General features: G+C 36.2%; 1 protein-coding gene across 11 annotated transcripts in view; it reads right to left on the reverse strand.

The window, feature by feature from the left end:
- The window catches only part of MLLT10 (MLLT10 histone lysine methyltransferase DOT1L cofactor), a 123,151-nt gene that overhangs the window by 45,040 nt on the left and 59,246 nt on the right, over positions 1–18,865 (reverse strand). For all 11 annotated transcript variants that reach the window (XR_014690585.1, XM_084511937.1, XM_084511936.1 and 8 more), the window contains one exon: positions 16,660–17,226. Coding sequence is in view for 10 of the 11 variants with exons in the window: in XM_084511937.1 (XP_084368063.1) it covers positions 16,660–17,226 (567 nt within the window). In the remaining variant the exon portion in view is untranslated. The remainder of the gene's footprint in view (positions 1–16,659; positions 17,227–18,865) is intronic.

Below are 18,865 nucleotides of genomic sequence, written 5' to 3' on the forward strand. Positions count from 1 at the left end.
GCAGTGAAGAGGAATGAAGTATTTAAAGGAGTTTCTTCTAAAAGTTTTCTCCTTTTGTATTCCAATGATCTGAAGTTAGTGTCTTTGCAGGTATGCTGCAGGATGCTTGACTGAGACAGAATTGGGAAAGCAGGGACATTAGAGAGGCTAACACGTGTAACAAGGGAATTAATTCTGTTGTGATTAGTTATTTCTGGTTGTGGCAAACAGCTGGCTTGCTTTAACTGCTGATAGACTACATAGGTGTCATTACCAATAAATAAAGCTTTAAAATGGTATTTTAGAAACTTGTGGGCAAGCAGTTACATTTAAGGTTGCAATATTTGACAACTGAACAATGAGAGCCCTTTAGTCAATACTCTGAAAAAATGCCAGGAATTAAAATAAGAGGAAAGGAACTATTTCAGTCGCCTTTGTAAATTGCCCTTCTCTACCTTTAAGAAAAAAAGCATATATACAGGTTAGCTGAGCACTGCTATCCCCATGCTTCACCACAGGCAGATGTAATTTTTATCTATACTGTAAAGTCTGCCCAAATTTAGCTAGGTTCAAAAAACTTTAATATCCATGCTCAGTAGACACTTTCCCTAGTTTAAGTTATCATGCTAAAAAAAAAATCATCGCATATATACCAAATTTTGCCCACATTGATGCTGAGACCAGTCGCGAAGAGCTGTAAAGTTGCTAGTGCAGAGATGGTATCTTCCAAAGATGACCACAGTACTGGAACTGACACGATGGCTGTCTGTGCTGTGCTACAGCTCTCAACATTGTGACTCAAAAATAGCAGAAGACAAACGATGAAAGTAGACCCAAAAATAGACACAGGAGTAAGAAATAAAACTGAGAGCAGACAGAACAAGTAAGAACAGAAGTAGACAGAGAAAGGCTACAACCAACCATCACAGTTTACAGCTAGCTCTTAACATGAAATTACAACCTTCAGGTCATTAGTCCCCATAGCTGCAGGTGGTTTTTTGTGGTGGTGGTTTTTTAAGGATGCCCTAAAATCCCCCAGCAGACATGTAAGCCTGCATCCCCTCCTCCTGCTTTCCAGTGATAAAAGATGGCGCAAAAGAGATGAGACTTCAAGGTCAAATACAGAAAGTGTGACTGGAAGGTCCAGAGTAAGACTAAGAAGCACAAAACACAAAGTTGTCACACCATGAATAAAAGTGAACATTTCAGATCTCTCAACTGCATTTTTTAAAACACAAAAAGTATGCAAAATAGAAGAAATTGACTGTAGTATTTACCAAAATCAAGAACCAAAGAACCGAGTACTGTCGCTTACTGACAAAACTGCAGTGTACCACTTCTGTCTTCAAGTGTCCTGGCTCTCTTCTATTAAGGCAGATAATTTTATTGAAAGATGCCGCTTGCATGACTCCATTTTCTAGCCCTCCTTTTCAACCAACTCTTTCAAACGTGTTCAAGCCTTCAGGTGTCATTCTTCCTCCTTTGCACTTTGTCAGCACAAAAATCAACTCACTGGTTTCAACCCTCACCTTAATACTAACCAGAGCTATCAAGCAAAACTGTTTCAAATTCATAGTTGTCTCCACTCAAGCCAGAACTCTTTTTTTTTTTTTTTTCTTTCCCTTTTTGGTACTTTCTTGCTGATAGGCAGCCAACAAACTTAGTGCAATGAAAAACGAGCTCTAGATACACCGTCTCCATTAAAACTCTTATAGACAACACAAACCCCTCAGACTCAGCTTATGAGTCAGATGATTATGTTGTTGGAGTAACCTAAATGCTAAATACCTAAATACCATCTCAAGTTTTAATATCTTCTTTCCGTCCTACACACACTGCACAATTTTTCCTTGATGTTTAAAAAAACTGCAAGACAGGGTTTGGGGAGGAGGGAAAGAAACCAACTTTAAAATTTTATTTAAAGAAACATGGGAAGGCAGCTAGAACACACAAACACACATGCATGTGTGCACACACACACCAAAAAAAGGGCAGATTAGATGATAAACCTTGTCCAAACACTGTTCTGGAATGAACATATAGGTAACAATTATACTGGCCCACAAGAACAAGTTCCTACAAAGCTTAACAAGAAAGCACACAATATTAAGTAACCACGTCCATCTATGCCCTCCCAAGTTCTGTGCTGGAGTTACAAATACGCTATCAGTTCTGAAAAAAATGCAATGTGGAAAGTAGTAACGACAAATGGTGTCCCATCAATTTCTGTTCTGCATTCCCTTGTGAATCTGTACCTCCATGACATCAAACAGCAAAAATGCTCTGCTTATAAAACAGCAGAAACTCACCAAGTCCAAATTCAGCCCACTTTGTCAGATACCCTTCAGCTGTTTTATTTTTGTTCAGAAAAATGGTGAGCTTGCTTTCCTTCATCTCAAAGCTGGTTCAGAGCACTGTACACCTGGGAGAGTGAGAGGGAAACCCTATATCAAAAGGAAAAAAGCTAAACCTGTTTTACTAAAGCAAAGCAAATCTAGAGAAATTTCAGTATTTCTCATCACATGTAGACTATGAAATATAAACTTTTTTTTTAATAAAAGAGACCCACCACTACAGACATCTGTCTAACACGTAATTTGTGGCTCCAATAGAGTGAAAAGCAGAAGTCCTATAAAATCTTAATGATCGCTAGCTTCGAATGTGAAGAACTTCATCGTGCAAAGATTAAACATTCGATTTCTTTTGCATATGCTGAACTCCATGTCAGTACAATTTACAATGCATATCGCACTGCCCCTCCAACATACACATACAAGAAAAATAATTCTATTTGATTGACACCAACTAAAAAATTCCAGTTTTTACTACTAGAGTTCCTGATGCCAGTTAAATACAACATTGAGAAATAAGGTTGAACATCTTCAAAATTATCTTCATGAGTGTTTTAACTGTAAATACGCCCTCCAAAATCTTTCAGTAACTTGTGAATATAGCTACGATTGTTTCCTATAAATGAACAAAAGCCCTGAAAAAGTAAACCAAGCCCTAATTTAATAAGCTCTATTTCATTTCCACTCAGTATGAGTGAATACAGAACTAGGGGTACAAAGCTAGCACCGAATACTAGAGGGAAGCTGCAATCAGATACATTAAAGATTCAATATTGCTCCCTGTGAAACTGATAGTACCGTTAGCAATGGCACAAACGGGCAGCACTGGGCTGTCGGAACAAAGAAGGGACAACACACGGATACCTTCACATGCATTACTCGTAGTAATTTAAGTAGTCAGGAAAGTAAGTGGGAGAATTCCTGAGGTAGATACCACTGTAACACACCTATGAATGGAGCACAGAAGAAGAACTAGAAACACTATTCACAAAATTAAAGAAAAGAATCTCAGAACTAGAATAAAACTGTTATCATTTTACTGCACACACACAAAAAGATCATCAAAGGAGAACTGAGGAACTATTGACCTATCAGGCTCCTGCAGACAATCTACAAAGTTTTCACTCAAGTACTGAACAATTGACTCGCTGCAGACCCGTATTTCACCCAATCAATAGAATATGCAGACCTTCAATCAGGATTTTCCACAAAAGGCTACCCTTTGTGATAAATGAACCTCTGAAAAAGATTCTAATATAACTTACCATTATGTATGGTATTCATCAACTTCGAGAGAGCTTTTGAGTTAGGAGAAAAAGGGCTTCATGTTAAGATCATGTTTAACAGACGCACAAAAGAATATATGTATAGACAGGAATTTCAGTGAACAATAATATACCTGAATACATCTTTCTTGTATTAGAGCTCTGATCATTTACAGGAGCTCAAATTGTAAAAATGGATTTATTTCTATCTGCTGTAATTTTTTACTTATATTTCTTTTGTCAGTGTTTGTCAGCTTTTAAACGCCCGGTACAATGAGAACATGCCAGCACACACCAATTAGCTGCATTGTGTGCTCCCGCTGCAAATAAAAAGTCACAGCCTTCCCCGGGACAATCAGTCTCCCCAACAAAAGAGCGATTTTAATTTCATTGTCCGCAACAAATTTAGAAACTTCAACTGAAGCTGCCTCACCAATTTTAATCATGAGGCATCCCTCCTGCTTCACCGCTAGATCCATAGGTGAACACAGAGCAGATCGTCTCTCCCAGGCATTAGGGTGACCAGCTGAGGAGGGACTCGGACGCCCAGAAAGAACTTCCAGCATGAGATGCTCACATGAACCTCCTTTTCTTCAAGCTTTTTTTTTTTTCTTTTTCTTTTTTTTTTTTTTTGGCACCTTGAGAGCACAGATCTCTGCCCCAAGTGACCGTGAATACTCTCCTCCTCTGCTGGGCAGCTGGAAATCTCCGGGGCTCATCCTCCACGGTAACCCAGCGCTCTGATGCCCAGTCCCGAGGTGACGGCACTCAGACTGATGGCACACCTCCTCCACTTGCATCACCCCTTTATTCGTACTTATGATGATGAACTCACAACTACATGTTATTTTCAATTTACCACTTCATTTTTGCACACTAACAACGAATGAAGCCCTCAGCACGTATGTCTGTTTTGACAAGATGATAGAATGAATGATTTTGAGTGCCAGCATATAGCGAACACCCCTGCAATACTTCCACGGGTGATTTTTTTTTTTTTTTTTTTTAAACAGCATCAGCCTCCGACATCTGATGTAATATAAGAGGTCTATTAATGTTCATATTCTAACAGGACGACTGTCATTTATGCCTTTTTTTTTTCTTTAGTCTCCCAACTGGCAGCTACCTGATAGCCTGTTTTTTTTTCCCTCTTTAAACTGCCAGATTTTTCTGAACATCAGAAATCCAAAAAAAAAATGAATTAAAATAAAGACAACTTTAACTTTTGCCATTGATATAAGAAAATCACAAAATTAATTTAGAAACCATTTTTTAAAATCATTGCCTTTTACCTACTGCCTAGGTTTTAATAACTAGCCTAAGATACTTCCATGGGAAAAAAAAAAAATAGTACCAGAAGAAAACAGCAGTACTGACTATAATTGCCACATCACTACAGACCAAGTCCATAATGTAAAAAAATAAAATAAAATAAAATAAAATAAAATAAAATAAAATAAAATAAAATAAAATAAAATAAAATAAAATAAAATAAAATAAAATAAAATAAAATAAAATAAAATAAAATAAAATAAAATAAAATAAAATAAAATAAAATAAAATAAAATAAAATAAAATAAAATAAAATAAAATAAAATAAAATAAAATAAAATAAAATAAAATAAAATAAAATAAAATAAAATAAAATAAAATAAAATAAAATAAAATAAAATAAAATAAAATAAAATAAATTTTTTTTGAAATTTTGTATTAAGAGAAAAAAGTCACAACATACAAAATCCTGAATGAGTATTGATGAAAACTCACAAATCTAATAAAAAAGAAATGAGTAATTTTAAACTCCTCAACAGTTTTTAGTGAATTAATAACATTGTACGAAAATTCACTTAAAAAAATCAAAAGTACTACTTTACATGGTTATATATATATAATGTCACTAAAATGTGGAGATAATATGGCTTTACTGTGCTCATATAAATTAAACTATCGGGACTAATTCTGACCCAGGTGTAGAGGACAGGCTGCAACTGATGTCTGCCACCCTTAAGAGCTGAAGCATTTCACCCACACTTGCTCTGCCAGCCATTATTTGATTATAATATCAATTCGTTCCAGCTATGCTCAATTTTTCCACAGAAGGAACAGCGGCCATTTTGATCCACCATTGCTGTCGGTGCTGAGGAAAGCCCCTTTCAAATTTAAGGAGCCTTTAGTTTTATCATCATCTTCCTTCCCTTAAACAAGCACACTCTGGATTGCCTAAAGCTGTAATTTTTGATTTTGTTTCTTTAAAATTACACAACACAGGGACAGCCGCTAACCCGAACCATCACACGCATCGTGTTCCCAAACATCACTCAGATCTTTCAGAGAGTCTTCAAGCAGAATACACCAGATATACCCCAGTGAATAATTTACTACCACAGGACACGTACTTTAGACACAAATTAGGAAGAGATACGGTTAAAGAGCTGACAAAACAATTCCGTAGCCCTTGTCGGAGATATGGGGTAGTTGTCTGGCAACTCAAGAGCAGAGCTAAAGACAAGTGAGAGGAACAAGCTGCAGTCTAACTCCTTCTGACTGCAACTATTACACATGGACAGAAAGTCATTTTAAGCATCCCTGGTCTACTAAATCCTTAGAAGAACAGTACCGATTCCTGGACACGTATTAGACATTAATGATCTGCTACCGTGTTTATCAGAATGAACTTTTCTCAGTAAGCATGTGCTACACAAATATGTCATGACAGTTTTGATCTTCACTTCAAAAGTTTTGTTTTTTAAATCCTTAAGATTGCTGATACAAAGAATGAAGATCCTGTACCTCCTTATACCACACATAAACATGAAATTCACCTACCACGTTTCAGGTATTAACAGCATGAATGGTTTCAAAAAAATTTAGACCAATTCATGGAAGAGGTGGACTCACAGAACAAGTCACTGATATTCAACCTAGAGAGGAGATGTAAGGAATCCTAGAGCAAGCAAACATCCTGCTTAACCTGACTCCTTTGGAACAAACCATCCTAATGCTGACTGCATACAGTTACACAAAGGGCAAACACCAGGTCAGCCCTCCTTGTGCCTCCTAATCAAGATGACTAACGAAGCTCATCCTAGACTCTCCCCAAGCCTCAACACAGAACAGAAAAAGTACGGTTCCCACCCCCAAACCACACACAAGTAGAAGGTAGAAGAAGAAAAAGGTGTTTTATTCTGGAAGGAAAGAAGAGCTACTGTCCGGGTTCCTGGTACAAGTGCCTCTCCTGGCAGCTGCCTTTTCCTGACTTCTGATTGAGGAGCCATCCCAGCCACCCAGACTTCTCCTGCAGTGTACAGCCAAACCACTGAACTCCAGCAAGCTGAAATGTCAGGAAAGGTTAGGGATGGTGAACAGTGATCATGTACGTCAAAAAAAATACATGTTTTAATATTGTATTTCACACTGTTTTCCTTTATTTTCCATCTCTGCTTGCCTTATGAACCTTATTCCCAGTCATGGTTGAATCCTTCCTTTGAAAGCCTCGTCTAGTCTTTATGGTAGCTGCTACTGCTGGCTTTAAAACCTCACAATTATTATTCCTTAGAACCAATGCTGTTCACAGCGTCAGGAAGACTTTGTTGCTTCCAGTTTATTAATTTCAGTTTCAATATATATCAGAACTGACTGTGTATCACCACCTACATCTGAGTCACCACCCTTTTCCTGCTCATTACCTGTTTTTAAGAGAATTGCTTATGCATACATAAAGTAAATTCCAAGCTTGCCACTAATCCTGGAACAGAAAAAAGGTCTACTGATTTTCTACCCCAATAGGACATTATTTGCTCTAATCAACCACTAAATTCTTCAGATTAGGAATCAGCCTGTAATAGTTATTGCACACTTTTTTTTTTTTTTTTTTTTTTTTTTTTTTTTTTTTCTCCTAAATCTGCATTTGAGATTTTTACATGAAAGAAACTTCATTAATGGCTTATCGGTTGCTTTTTGGTTTAAAAAATTACTTGCAACTTCTAGTCATTCTTGTCAGGAAATCCTTCTCCTGAACGTGTAAAACAAAAAAACAAAAAAAAAAAAGGAAAATAAGCATTAAATAAGTCAAGAACAAGTGAAATGATAGGATTACTCATGCAAAATCCCCAGACCCACGCTACTGTTCTTCAGCTCTGTTCACTGCTTTCATGAATCTCTTCTCAATCAAAGTTCCTAGAACTATGCAGTTCTAAAGACCAGAGAGGATACTCGTTTCTTGTTTGTCTGTTTGTTTTTTGGGGGGAACAGTATTTCAAGTTATTTAGTCTAATGAGAACCCCCAGCATTTTATTTTTTTAACCTCTGCATATAACTCTCGCTCAAAAACATGCAGCAAGCCAGATCACATTCAGAATTCACATTTGTTTATGTTATCCCGATGGTCTTCTTGCAATCACCTTAAGTTATCTACCAGCTCTGACTTTGAAAAAGAAATTTACTCTTAAAGCTGAATAAAAATTAGAAGTATAAGACCAATATGAAGTAGTGAGTTTACATCTAAAGTAGTTGTTAAATCCCAGCTCAGTTCAAAAATTCCATTTTAAAGTCCAGATCAGGATTAGAAATGAAGCAGCTTTTCTATCAGTAGAAAATAGTTTCACTTACTATTTCTTGAGTTACCACCACACAAGCTCTTATAAAAACTACTTTGCTATGTATTTTGACAGTACACTTCTTATGTACAGCATACCTGCATATAAAACTCCTACAGTATTTTTTAAATTATGCCTGATACTCCTGAAAGAGAGGGTTACTTGAATAATCTTCTGGAAATATGCTGTTGGCTTATCTGTGCCAACTTTCTGCATTTTATTTATGCTGGGGAAATTTATTGAAAATGGGCTTGCATCCAATTGAATCAACTCAAAGATCCTGCAGGTTTTAAGCAACTAGGAGAGGTACCAGTTATGAAGCATCAGGAACTGACATACAGTTAAAAGGTAGTGGATATATTGTCAGTTAGTGTAGCTAAGCCAAATCATTACATAGCAACAGATGCTGGATTCTACAGTTTTCCATTTTAAAGTGTTCTGAAATACAAAAGATATTGAATCTTCAATCCTGTCTGTAAAAACTATGCCAATAAAAATGTGGTTCCTCACATTTTAACTAGAGCTAGGTATTCAGTTTGTCAGCATCCACACTGCCTGGTTTCAAATATCCCAATATTGCACTACAGAGCAGGAATTTCTGCAGTACACGTGCCCTAAGGTGGTACCAAGCCACACACACCGTACCACACAGCAGCGCAGGCTATGAGGAACTTCGAAAGCCTGAGATCCTTACTCCTATCACCCCTACTTAACCTGTGTAAGAGACAAAAATAAATTATTTGAGCAACAAGAAAGCATAAGGAAAGGAGCAGTTGATAATCAGAAGCTTGGTCTATCTGTTTAAAAACGATGTAGAGCTCCTGAGAGTTGCTGTGCATCAGAACAGGAATCCGTAATTTTAGGTCTTAACGGATTTGTCCCCATTCTTTCAGTTAAAACCTCAATTATTTTAAGGTATCTAACCTTCCTTATACCACTATATTACGTTAGGTTTTTTGCTTGTTTTGTGCTGTTGTTTGCCTTTGTATTTTCTTTTTAAAACTTCCCAGTCTCAGAAAGGATTACGATAATCTACCACAGGCTCTGGACATCAGAGCCTCTTCCACGGAAGTTACTCGTTCTGATCTTAATCCTGAAACAGCTTCCAGTCACAGTTTAACTTCTGATACTGTGGCTCTTCTCCTCACATCAAATGGATATAATATTTAACCACTAAGTACAATTCATCTCTGATTGAGAACAACAAAAAGAACAATTTTACCACAGCAACTGGCCAGTCTTCAGACGTACAAAAACGCTGCAAATACTATCAGCACACACACATCCCTTACAGGTTTTCAGCTAAACTTGATTTTTGACAGACCTGAAAGCCCATACGATCTGAAAAGTACAGTTTTCAAGGAGGGGAAGACAAGAAACAAACCCAAAGCAACTGAAACACTTTTACAGTCAAGCCCCTTCTCTCCCTCCTCCCGCCCACACACTTTATGCTCTCCTGTCACCTTCAGCAGACTTTATGGAGGTAAAAGACTGATGCCTATCTTGCATTTGACTTACAAGGAATGCTGTGCTCCGGTAAATTGGCTCCAGATGCTGGAAAATGTTCACACTCAAGGACGTACATTTTAATTTAAAAACATACATGCACGTACAAAATAAGGTAAAAAATGAAGAGGTTTTCAAAAGTGTAATTTTTAAAGGAGATCCTGGGATCCAAGCAGTTACAAGTAAGGAAACAAGGCCTGTATCTCACTTCTTTTCCACACAACAAGAGAATTTCACTGAAGATTTACTTGATCTTCCACAAAAGACCTCCACACCTTCAAAACAAATACTACGTTCAACAACGGCATCTGATATGAGAGAAATCTTTGTTGTTTCAGAGCATCTCCATATTCCCCTCTCTTATTTTAAAATTTAATTTTTAGTTTTATAAAAAGAGACAAAAAATTTGGCATAATCCAAGCTCAAAATTAGAAATTTCAGTACATTTTTTCCCCTTTTTTTTATATAATAATTTTAAAAATTTCCCCTTTTCTTTTTTTAATATAATAACACTACATACTTTTACTGGATGCATCTGTAAAGATAATCAACTTCGGGAAAACTGACCAGAGTATTTTATTCACTATGCAGGCAAAAGTAAGAGCAAAGCTGCCAGCTAGTTATCATCCATGTAGTGCAGTTTGCCCACACTACCCACACCTCAAATACACAATTTTTATTAAGAATTCAAGCCTAAACCCTAACAAATACACAGCGTATGGTAGACTTACAACAGGTCAAGAATAACCTAAAAGCACAGTTCACAAAAAACTAGACTTCTTTGAAAACCTCCCCCCACCAAACAGTACAGATTTGTAGGTGAATGTGAAAAGCAGTAAGCACAGTGCCTTAACTAACCTTTAAGCCCAGTCCATTTTCTTCTCTGCTAGTACAGACATAGCCAAGAATGAACAAAGTATTCATGCAGGTACTTGTTATGTTGCACATATATCATATTTAGATGCTAACTTTGCAAATAATTCTTTATGGACAAAAATCTAGACCTACAGAATTTATTTTAATAATTGTGAAATTCGTATTTGGGTAGAAGATTGGCAAAGCTTGAATAAAAACAACTTCAAACAATAATTTACAAATTATTGCATCTTTCTGCTCAGTTGTTTAAAAAAGATTACTACTTTCTGCAGAAATGAAGAACTACCAAAAACTTCTGCATTTTGTTTTTAAATGGAAGACATGAGGGAACTCAGGAAAATACCCACTTTCCCATGTACTTCTTTTTTAAATCCAAAATGTATTAGAAGTACATAGTAATTTAAACATACTGTTTGCTTTTGATTACCAGAGCACCATAAGTATATCAACAGCTTTAAATAATATACATAGGTATGATGGATTTTGAAATACAACTAGAAACTAATGTCCAAAGTGACACTATAATTTGGGAATCTAGTTTCAAGTAAGTAATCTTCAAAATATACATTTTAACCTGACAGACACTCAGTTCTCATACAACAGTTAACTAGTCAGGTGAAATCACTTCTACTCATGCCAAGAATTTCTCTGCTGTAAGCAGACCTAAGCACCTGCAATCCACACTTTAGTTGTCTAACTTACCTTCCCCTTCCTGGGAAACATAATCACTTCAGAAAGGCCTTGTACCTGTTTTCACTCAGAAAAAAAAAAAAATCTAAAGTTCTTTGGGAGAAGAAAAATGTGTACTTTTTTTGCTGGAAAGGCTGAATACTTCTTGCTCACAGTAGCCCATCTATAGGTCTGCATTTTTGCTCGTCATGGTGCAACTACCAATGGAAAATTCTTGATCAAAATATTAGTTCTTCCCGCGTAACAATTACAATCACACTGATCTGTAACCGTTTTGTAAATGCTCTCCAAGACTTTTCAATCTATCAAAGAGCTTAAGACTCTCTGAAAAGGTCAAAACTTGAACATTTTATGTCTCTTCTCAATTGTTCTATATTTATATTTTAGGAGGAATTAAGTATTACAATTAAATACAGTAATCTACAAATTATTGCATCTTTCTGCTCAGTTTGGTATTTTGTTGTTGTTCTTGTTTTGTTTTGTTTTTTTCCAAAAAGTTTTAACTAAGTACTCTACTAGTTGTACTATCTGAAATAATTTATAGTAAGAGAACTTCACTATCACTTCTTGAAATGAGTACCACAGGGATGACAAGAGCCGTATGCCCAAAACATCTCAGGAAGAACTTTGGACAAGAATTCTGCTTTGTGTGTTTCCTATGCAGCCTGCTAAGTCCTACAGGTCATTAATATCTACTACCATCTCTTTGTCCCTCCCATCCTCCCCCATCTGCAATACAAACAGGCTTTTTAACACAGCAAAATTTCTTTTTCTGCTTTGGCTTCTGGGGCACCTAGCTGATTAACAACAGCACAAACTGTTCCAAAATATTTTTATCTAAACTCTTTCCCCCAATAGATTTAGCTTGTAAGTCAAAGGCTACAAGGGAATTTAAACACAACATCACAAAGACTGAGCATGAGTTCTGAGGGACTCGAACTCCGTGAGAATGACTCTAAATTACTGATCTGCTTAGAAGCTCAGCTTTCTCTTCTATCATCAGCACAGCAATGAGCTTAATGGTAAGATCATCTCCTTGCATAGCAGCCTAGCAAACAGCTGAGGAATCATCACGGCTGGAACCACATGAGAAAGACAACTAAAATACATTGGCTATTCTGAAGTGGTTAGTAAACTCCTATATAAAGCTGAAAATTAGACTGGGTGAAGCTTAAGATAAAACCAGAGGGGCCTGTGCCAAAAACATCTATTGCTTCTAAACCAGAGTTTGAAATATTGCTATATTGAAATACAATACTGGGTTTGGATACGTCCTTTATTGTAAAAACTGTCTTGTATGACCAACCAGGGCATTCTGAACACTGGTCTAGAGGAGAACACATCTGCTACATAAATAATAACACAGGAACAAATTACAAGGTTGCTTCAACTGTGACAAGGAAATTCCAGAAAGCATGGTCTCAGCATTTTGAAGACCAATTTGGAAGGGGAACGGGGCTCTATAGGTTCTTTTAGGATTTGAAGTACTCAGAAAGGCATAAAAATATTATGCAAAAATTCAAATATTGAAAGAAATGATCCTTTGAAGGCCCTCAGCAACAGCTGGCACTATACAATTGGCTGTGCACTTGAAATCAAGAACCAAACTGGAGGAGATGGAGAGGGGTCCCTATTTGCTTCAAGCACTGCCATTCCTCTAGCAGTAAGTATTCGTGCACAACAACTGCGAGAACTTCACCTACCATAAAAGACAAAGCTCAATTTACTTCTGACACTTGATTGCTTTTCATTTTACCCTGTGGCATTACCCCACAAGTCAGAAGGCACTGTATGTCACAAAGTGGATTTTTTTTCCTATTGCTTTGGGATGCAAGTTCCCCTAAGTTTTCCACTCACTGGAGTGCATTCCGAACAGAGGGGCCAAAGCCTATCCGAGCTGCTTAAATGAAAAATAAAGACTGTGTGAAAATTATTTACCATAAGTGCACGTTTCTTCTCCTGAACCACAGTATTACTAAACGCACTGCCACTGAATTAAAATGCAAATATGGTAAGAGAAACCTATTTGATCCATTTTGTTACTATTAGCACAGGTAAGCACTGGGACAAGATGCCAGTCATTGGGATGAAAGCTCTCTGTTCTTTAATCACCATTGTTGCAAAAAGAAAAATCTTCAGCAGAACGGCTGCCTGTTCTACATCCAGTTATCCGACTAGAAAATCTAGAAGGACTAGAAATCTTTAAGGATTATTCCCTAGAAGGATGCTCAGACAGAACCTAATCCTGTGAATACAACTAAAATGAATCAAAGTTGAAAGAAAACCAAGAACAGATCCTGAAATCACTCCGAAGAACAGTCCTAATTTACAGTACACAGCACACAGGCAAAATCCACTTTGGGGAAAAGCATTATCAGCCATATGTAACTCCCACTGACAACTGACTGATGTCTTATTAGACAAACTTATACTGACTGTGAATTTCCACCAGGAAAATAGGTATGGATTGCAAATTAGCTGCTATTGGCTAAAGTAGCTATATTTTTTAACAGGGAGAGGTATTATTGAAATGTTAATTGGATATAAAAATTCTTTATTACCCTACCATTTAAATTTTACTTCATTTTTTAAATTACATTCCTTTCTGTAAGTAAACTGTCAAACTAATGCATCCTGTGTCTCATTTAAGGTTGTACAGAGCATTAGGAGTGAAAAACTCAAGTGCTCAAAATTTCAGAAATATCAGATCAGTGGCGTGGCAACCGTACTAAATCCAAGCATTGTACCAGCTTTTAATTGCATGGCCTTACACTGCTAACAGTACATCTCTCATCTTCCAAGCAGTAAACCAGAAGTTCTGTGGACCTGAACGAAGTTTGGAGCTGACAAATGTTTCCAGAAAATGAGCTGAATGCACTTATTCTGAATGACAGTTTTATGGAACATGCATAAATAAAACATGATGAATTGGCATTACTTTTTTAAATGTGCTTTCCTTCATCTATCATCTAATTTCAACATCAACTGTGAATAGGATTATCACGCATTTGGAATGATTTTTGTAATTTTTATGGATCTTGACAAACAGACTTAACAGAATGGAGAAAGAATGATAGTTTAAGGTAACTATAACTCATAAGGAAATTTAAAAAAAAAAGAGGAAATTGTTGACAAAGTGCCTCAAATGCTCCACTTAGCATGGTCTCACTAATCCCTGATTCTGCTTCTTTAAAATAATACATTAAGGATTCAGTATGATTCGGTATGAACTTTTTGGCTCGACTTCCTCTACATTTCTTCTCACTACATTTACATGATACTTGGCTCAAATAGTTTAGATTCACTTGTCCTATTTTGTTACCGGACAATACACAGACATCTCAAAGGAAGGGAAAAATCAGCGTATCGTACATGAGAAGATGTATGCTTCTGATAATACTGATAACACTCACGTGCCCTTCCTCATTGTAACAAAATTGTAAATGGACTGCTAAACCCAGAAAATGCTTATGATGAGGTGAGGAAAGCAGCACTACAACCAAAAGAAAGAGAGGAAAACAGCGAGAAGAGTACATTAAAACAATATGCCCAGACTCAAACATAAGCTTGTGGATGAATTTGGAGCTCAAAGGCAGATTTCCCATCTGGTTTTGCTTCTTTGGGTTTTGTGGGCTTTTTTTGTTTTGTTTTGGGGAGGGGGAGGTTGCTTGTTTATACATATGTTCTTCAGCACCTTTTTAAATAGCGCTGGCTTGGAGGGCAGGGCTAATGGTGGGGAGCAAGAATCTAAGTTTGCTTAACCGAGGTGAAATTCGAGGCTCCATATCATGATAACTTTAATAAAACTTACATGGTGTTCCCATCCATGTATTTCAAAGCTTTTCACACAATGTGTTTAACATTATAAACAGATGGAGGAACGAGATCTAATAAAGAGGACAAAGGAAGCAAGGATGGACCTGGCCAGAAAAAGGCCTGCTGTAGGAGCTGACAAGACCAGAATATTCTGGGACAATTATAAAGCAGGAAATACAGGTCATTTTCTTCAAAATAAGAGCTTGTACTTCCATCTGTTACCTCAGATAAAACACACCTCAAATGGATTATAGAGGAATAAGAAAGTTTAGACTCATCAGGATACTTATGAGTATCACAACACAGGATACTGTGTTGGGTGATCTCTGACCATAGCAAACACGAGGTTTACGTGTTTCTAAAACTGCACTTCAATCAAGATAGACAGTGAGCTAGGAAGTTTTGCCACATACCATTTCACCCTATCAATTTCTATGCAGAGAAAATATTTTTTTAATACTTTCTATTGCTACTGCTATTATTACCCTCAATAAAAATCATTATTTGCCTACAACTAACAAGGACTTAAGTATTTTTGAGATCAAGGTGCAGTTCTTACGTATCTTCCTTGTTCTGAAGCAAATATGAAGGCTTTGCTTTTTAAAGCATATATATTTTTAAACTTACATATTGCATACAATGAAAACCATGTAAAAGAATAAAAACCTGCTCATAACCAAATATTGAAGTTTCATTTCTCCTTTGCCCTCAAAAAAAGAAAATGAACCCAAAAAAAAGAACTAGAACAATAAAAAATGATAAAATTTTCAAGTTATGAGTATCAGATACTTTGTTTGCTATTGTTTTCAACCAAATATAAAGACCTCAAGGGAAAATTCAAAGCAAGACAGACTTCAGTAAATACAGTATTCTGCAACATCATTCCACACACAGATTTACTGGAAACAGAAAGCCTCTCACAGCCCAAATCATATATACATTTAGAATAGAGGAAGAACAAACCGGCCAATTTCAATTGGAAAAAAGTACACAAGGGCATGAAATCATCATCTGGCTACACAGGAGTCCAGATTCAGAAATATCCTCTTATGTGTTTAAACTAATGACTCCATACACACCTTCTGGTTTTTTAATTAATTGAGCTAAGTTGAAAAAGAAAAAAGATTTCGGGACAGTCAGCACAGCTGATATGCTTGAGTACTGATTTTGTTTTCTCTAAGTAAAAAAAAAAAAAAAAAAAAAAAAAAAACCATACAGGCTACATGTAGTCTGCATATACCATCTCTTAATTTAGTTAAGCCTGTCACTCGGTTTCCACAGCACCTGTTTTCATACAACTTAATTTTTCCCCCCCACAGCCTCAAAAGCTGCATTCATCTCATATATAGGTCAATACACAGGTCAACCTGGTACAGCCACCTACTATGTATTGCCATCTATCTATGGAACAAAACTTAACTCTTCCAACCATTACACTCTTAATTTTGACCTTTTTTTCCCCTAACATGACTTTCAAGATACTTGAAATGTTACTCTGTTGTTGAAAAGCATACTCAGAATTAAGGCTAAAATAACAAAGATGTCTTCTGAGATAAGAAAATAAGTCCAACAAATGCCTACCTGAACCCACTGGAGATGAGCCAACACTAAGACTTTGTAAACTTCCATTCCTGAGCAAAGTTGGAGATTTTTGAAGACCAGAGCTCGTCACACTTCCTGCAGCAGAAGCCACAGACGAAGTTGGGGAAGCAGAAGAAACTGAAAGATGGGAAATACTTTCTTGACTTTTATTTCCTTTGGGTCTACCAGGCCCATGTTTACTTTGCTTATTTCCTTTCCGTTTCTTCTCCGTTACAGTTTCTTCTTCTATTCCAGAAGTTTGAGCTCGTTTGTATGCTGTAGAAGTAAGGCTTGAATTACCTATGTCTCCAGGTGAGCTGTCAAAGTTTTTAGATTGGGAAACAGCTGATGATGAAGGGAGACCAATTAAGGATGTGAAACAATTGACAGCCCCCTCTTGACTCCCAGTCTCTCCTTTATGTACATCTTTGGTTGACGAAGTCTGTTGAGAATGAGTGAAACTATCATTTCGCAGATCTGTTTCTGTAAAACTCAAAAAATCCTGGGGAGACTGAACTGAACTTCCAGAAGATGACTTTATGCTGCTAGGAGTGCCCAAAAAGCTTCCTAGAAAAAAAGAAAAAATACAAAAATTATTCTTAAACTAGCAGAAAATATTAATATCATAGAACACAAAAACTCTCAAGTAAAAGGACTTCATGGAAAGCGTCACCAACAGCTAAAAAATCTGTTCTTAAAATGACTCACTGTTTCTACTGTTGATCTTCCCTCTGCAAGATCTGAATCTCAGATTTTCATTATTAAGTTTGAGGGCACAAGCCAGGCAAAAGTGAATAAAAGGAGAATAACAACTTTTTTTTTTTTTAATAGAAAAACCACCTTTGATATCCCTTGTTTTGAAACCATAACAAACATCTAGTATAAGTCACAGCAAGATTTCTCTTTTTAAACACTTTCAAATAAAAAGAAGGCAGCTGATAAAACGTGCTGTGATCACATCTACACTGTGCCTGCAATCTTCCTTGCCATTCTACCTAAATAAGGGGTCTGACACAGGTCAGGGGAACAGCAATTGCACTTAATTTATCCTGGCTGAGGAGGTGTTCCACAGAAGAGGTATTTTTCAAAAGGACAGGAAAGGAAGTGGAGCAAAGTGTATAAAATTGGCATTTTAAGACTTCTTTACATTGTCAGAGAATCATACAGATCTTTTGTATAATAGAATTGCATTGCTTCTGTAATATTTGGAGTGCAGTCATTTCAACGCTGCATTAGCACATGCAAGGCAGAAAATGAAGCAAGTTAGGAAATCCAAACACCAATTTACTTTCACTGACATTCAGTAATTTATTAGGGGTGAGCGTATGTGGGTACTGTTTTCCAAAATTTTAACTGGTGACCGCTATCCTGCCAAGAAAATACTTCTAAATATGACACTAAATATTAAAAAATGAAATTAATTATAATTTAATTTAAAAATAAAATTTGCATCACTAATTTAAAAATCATAAAAGGTGTTGTTCTGTGTTTTAAGTAACTTAATTTAATGCGGCTTTAAAGAAATTTCATGCATGTAATTAACATCTATTTTGCTACCTGCAGTGGGTATGATTTTTCTTTAGACATGAGATTCTAGAATACAATTTTAGAAGTTTTGAAAATATAAACAAAAAACACTTCAGTATTTCAAATGAAAAAAATAAAAACTGAAAAGTAGACAAATTTGGAAGTGTTCATTGCACAATAGTAAAAATTAAAACTCAAAGAGCAACATCTCTAACTTTGAAGTGGTATATTTTAAATACCTGTATCTTGAAAAATTATTTAGTAGTCATCACATCCTATACATTACTAGTTTTGCTCTAATATGGACTAATTAAAACAAATTTGTATGATTCCCTTAAAGAGCTAAAACAGTGCTCTACTCAATTTCATATGCTGAATGTTACCCCCAGACCAACTTTTCAGCAGACAAGAAACTTCTGGTTTTTAGCAGTTAAAGAAAATACCCTAACAACCTAAACAAAAGTATCACCTTTGCCCTTTAAAGATGCACGACCTTCTTTTTCATGTTATGACAATAAACACTTTTTCCTGAAAAAAGTTATGTTTTCCCAAGTGAAACAACATTCTCATTATTGAGGATAAAGGATGAGCTACTTCTCAATATGTAATCTGTTTTAAATATGTAAGATTTCTGTCTAATTCACGTCAAAGCAAAAGAAGTATTACTGTGGAACGATTA

The sequence above is a fragment of the Aythya ferina genome, assembly GCF_964211825.1.
Source record: "Aythya ferina genome assembly, chromosome: 2".
Lineage (NCBI taxonomy): Eukaryota > Metazoa > Chordata > Aves > Anseriformes > Anatidae > Aythya > Aythya ferina.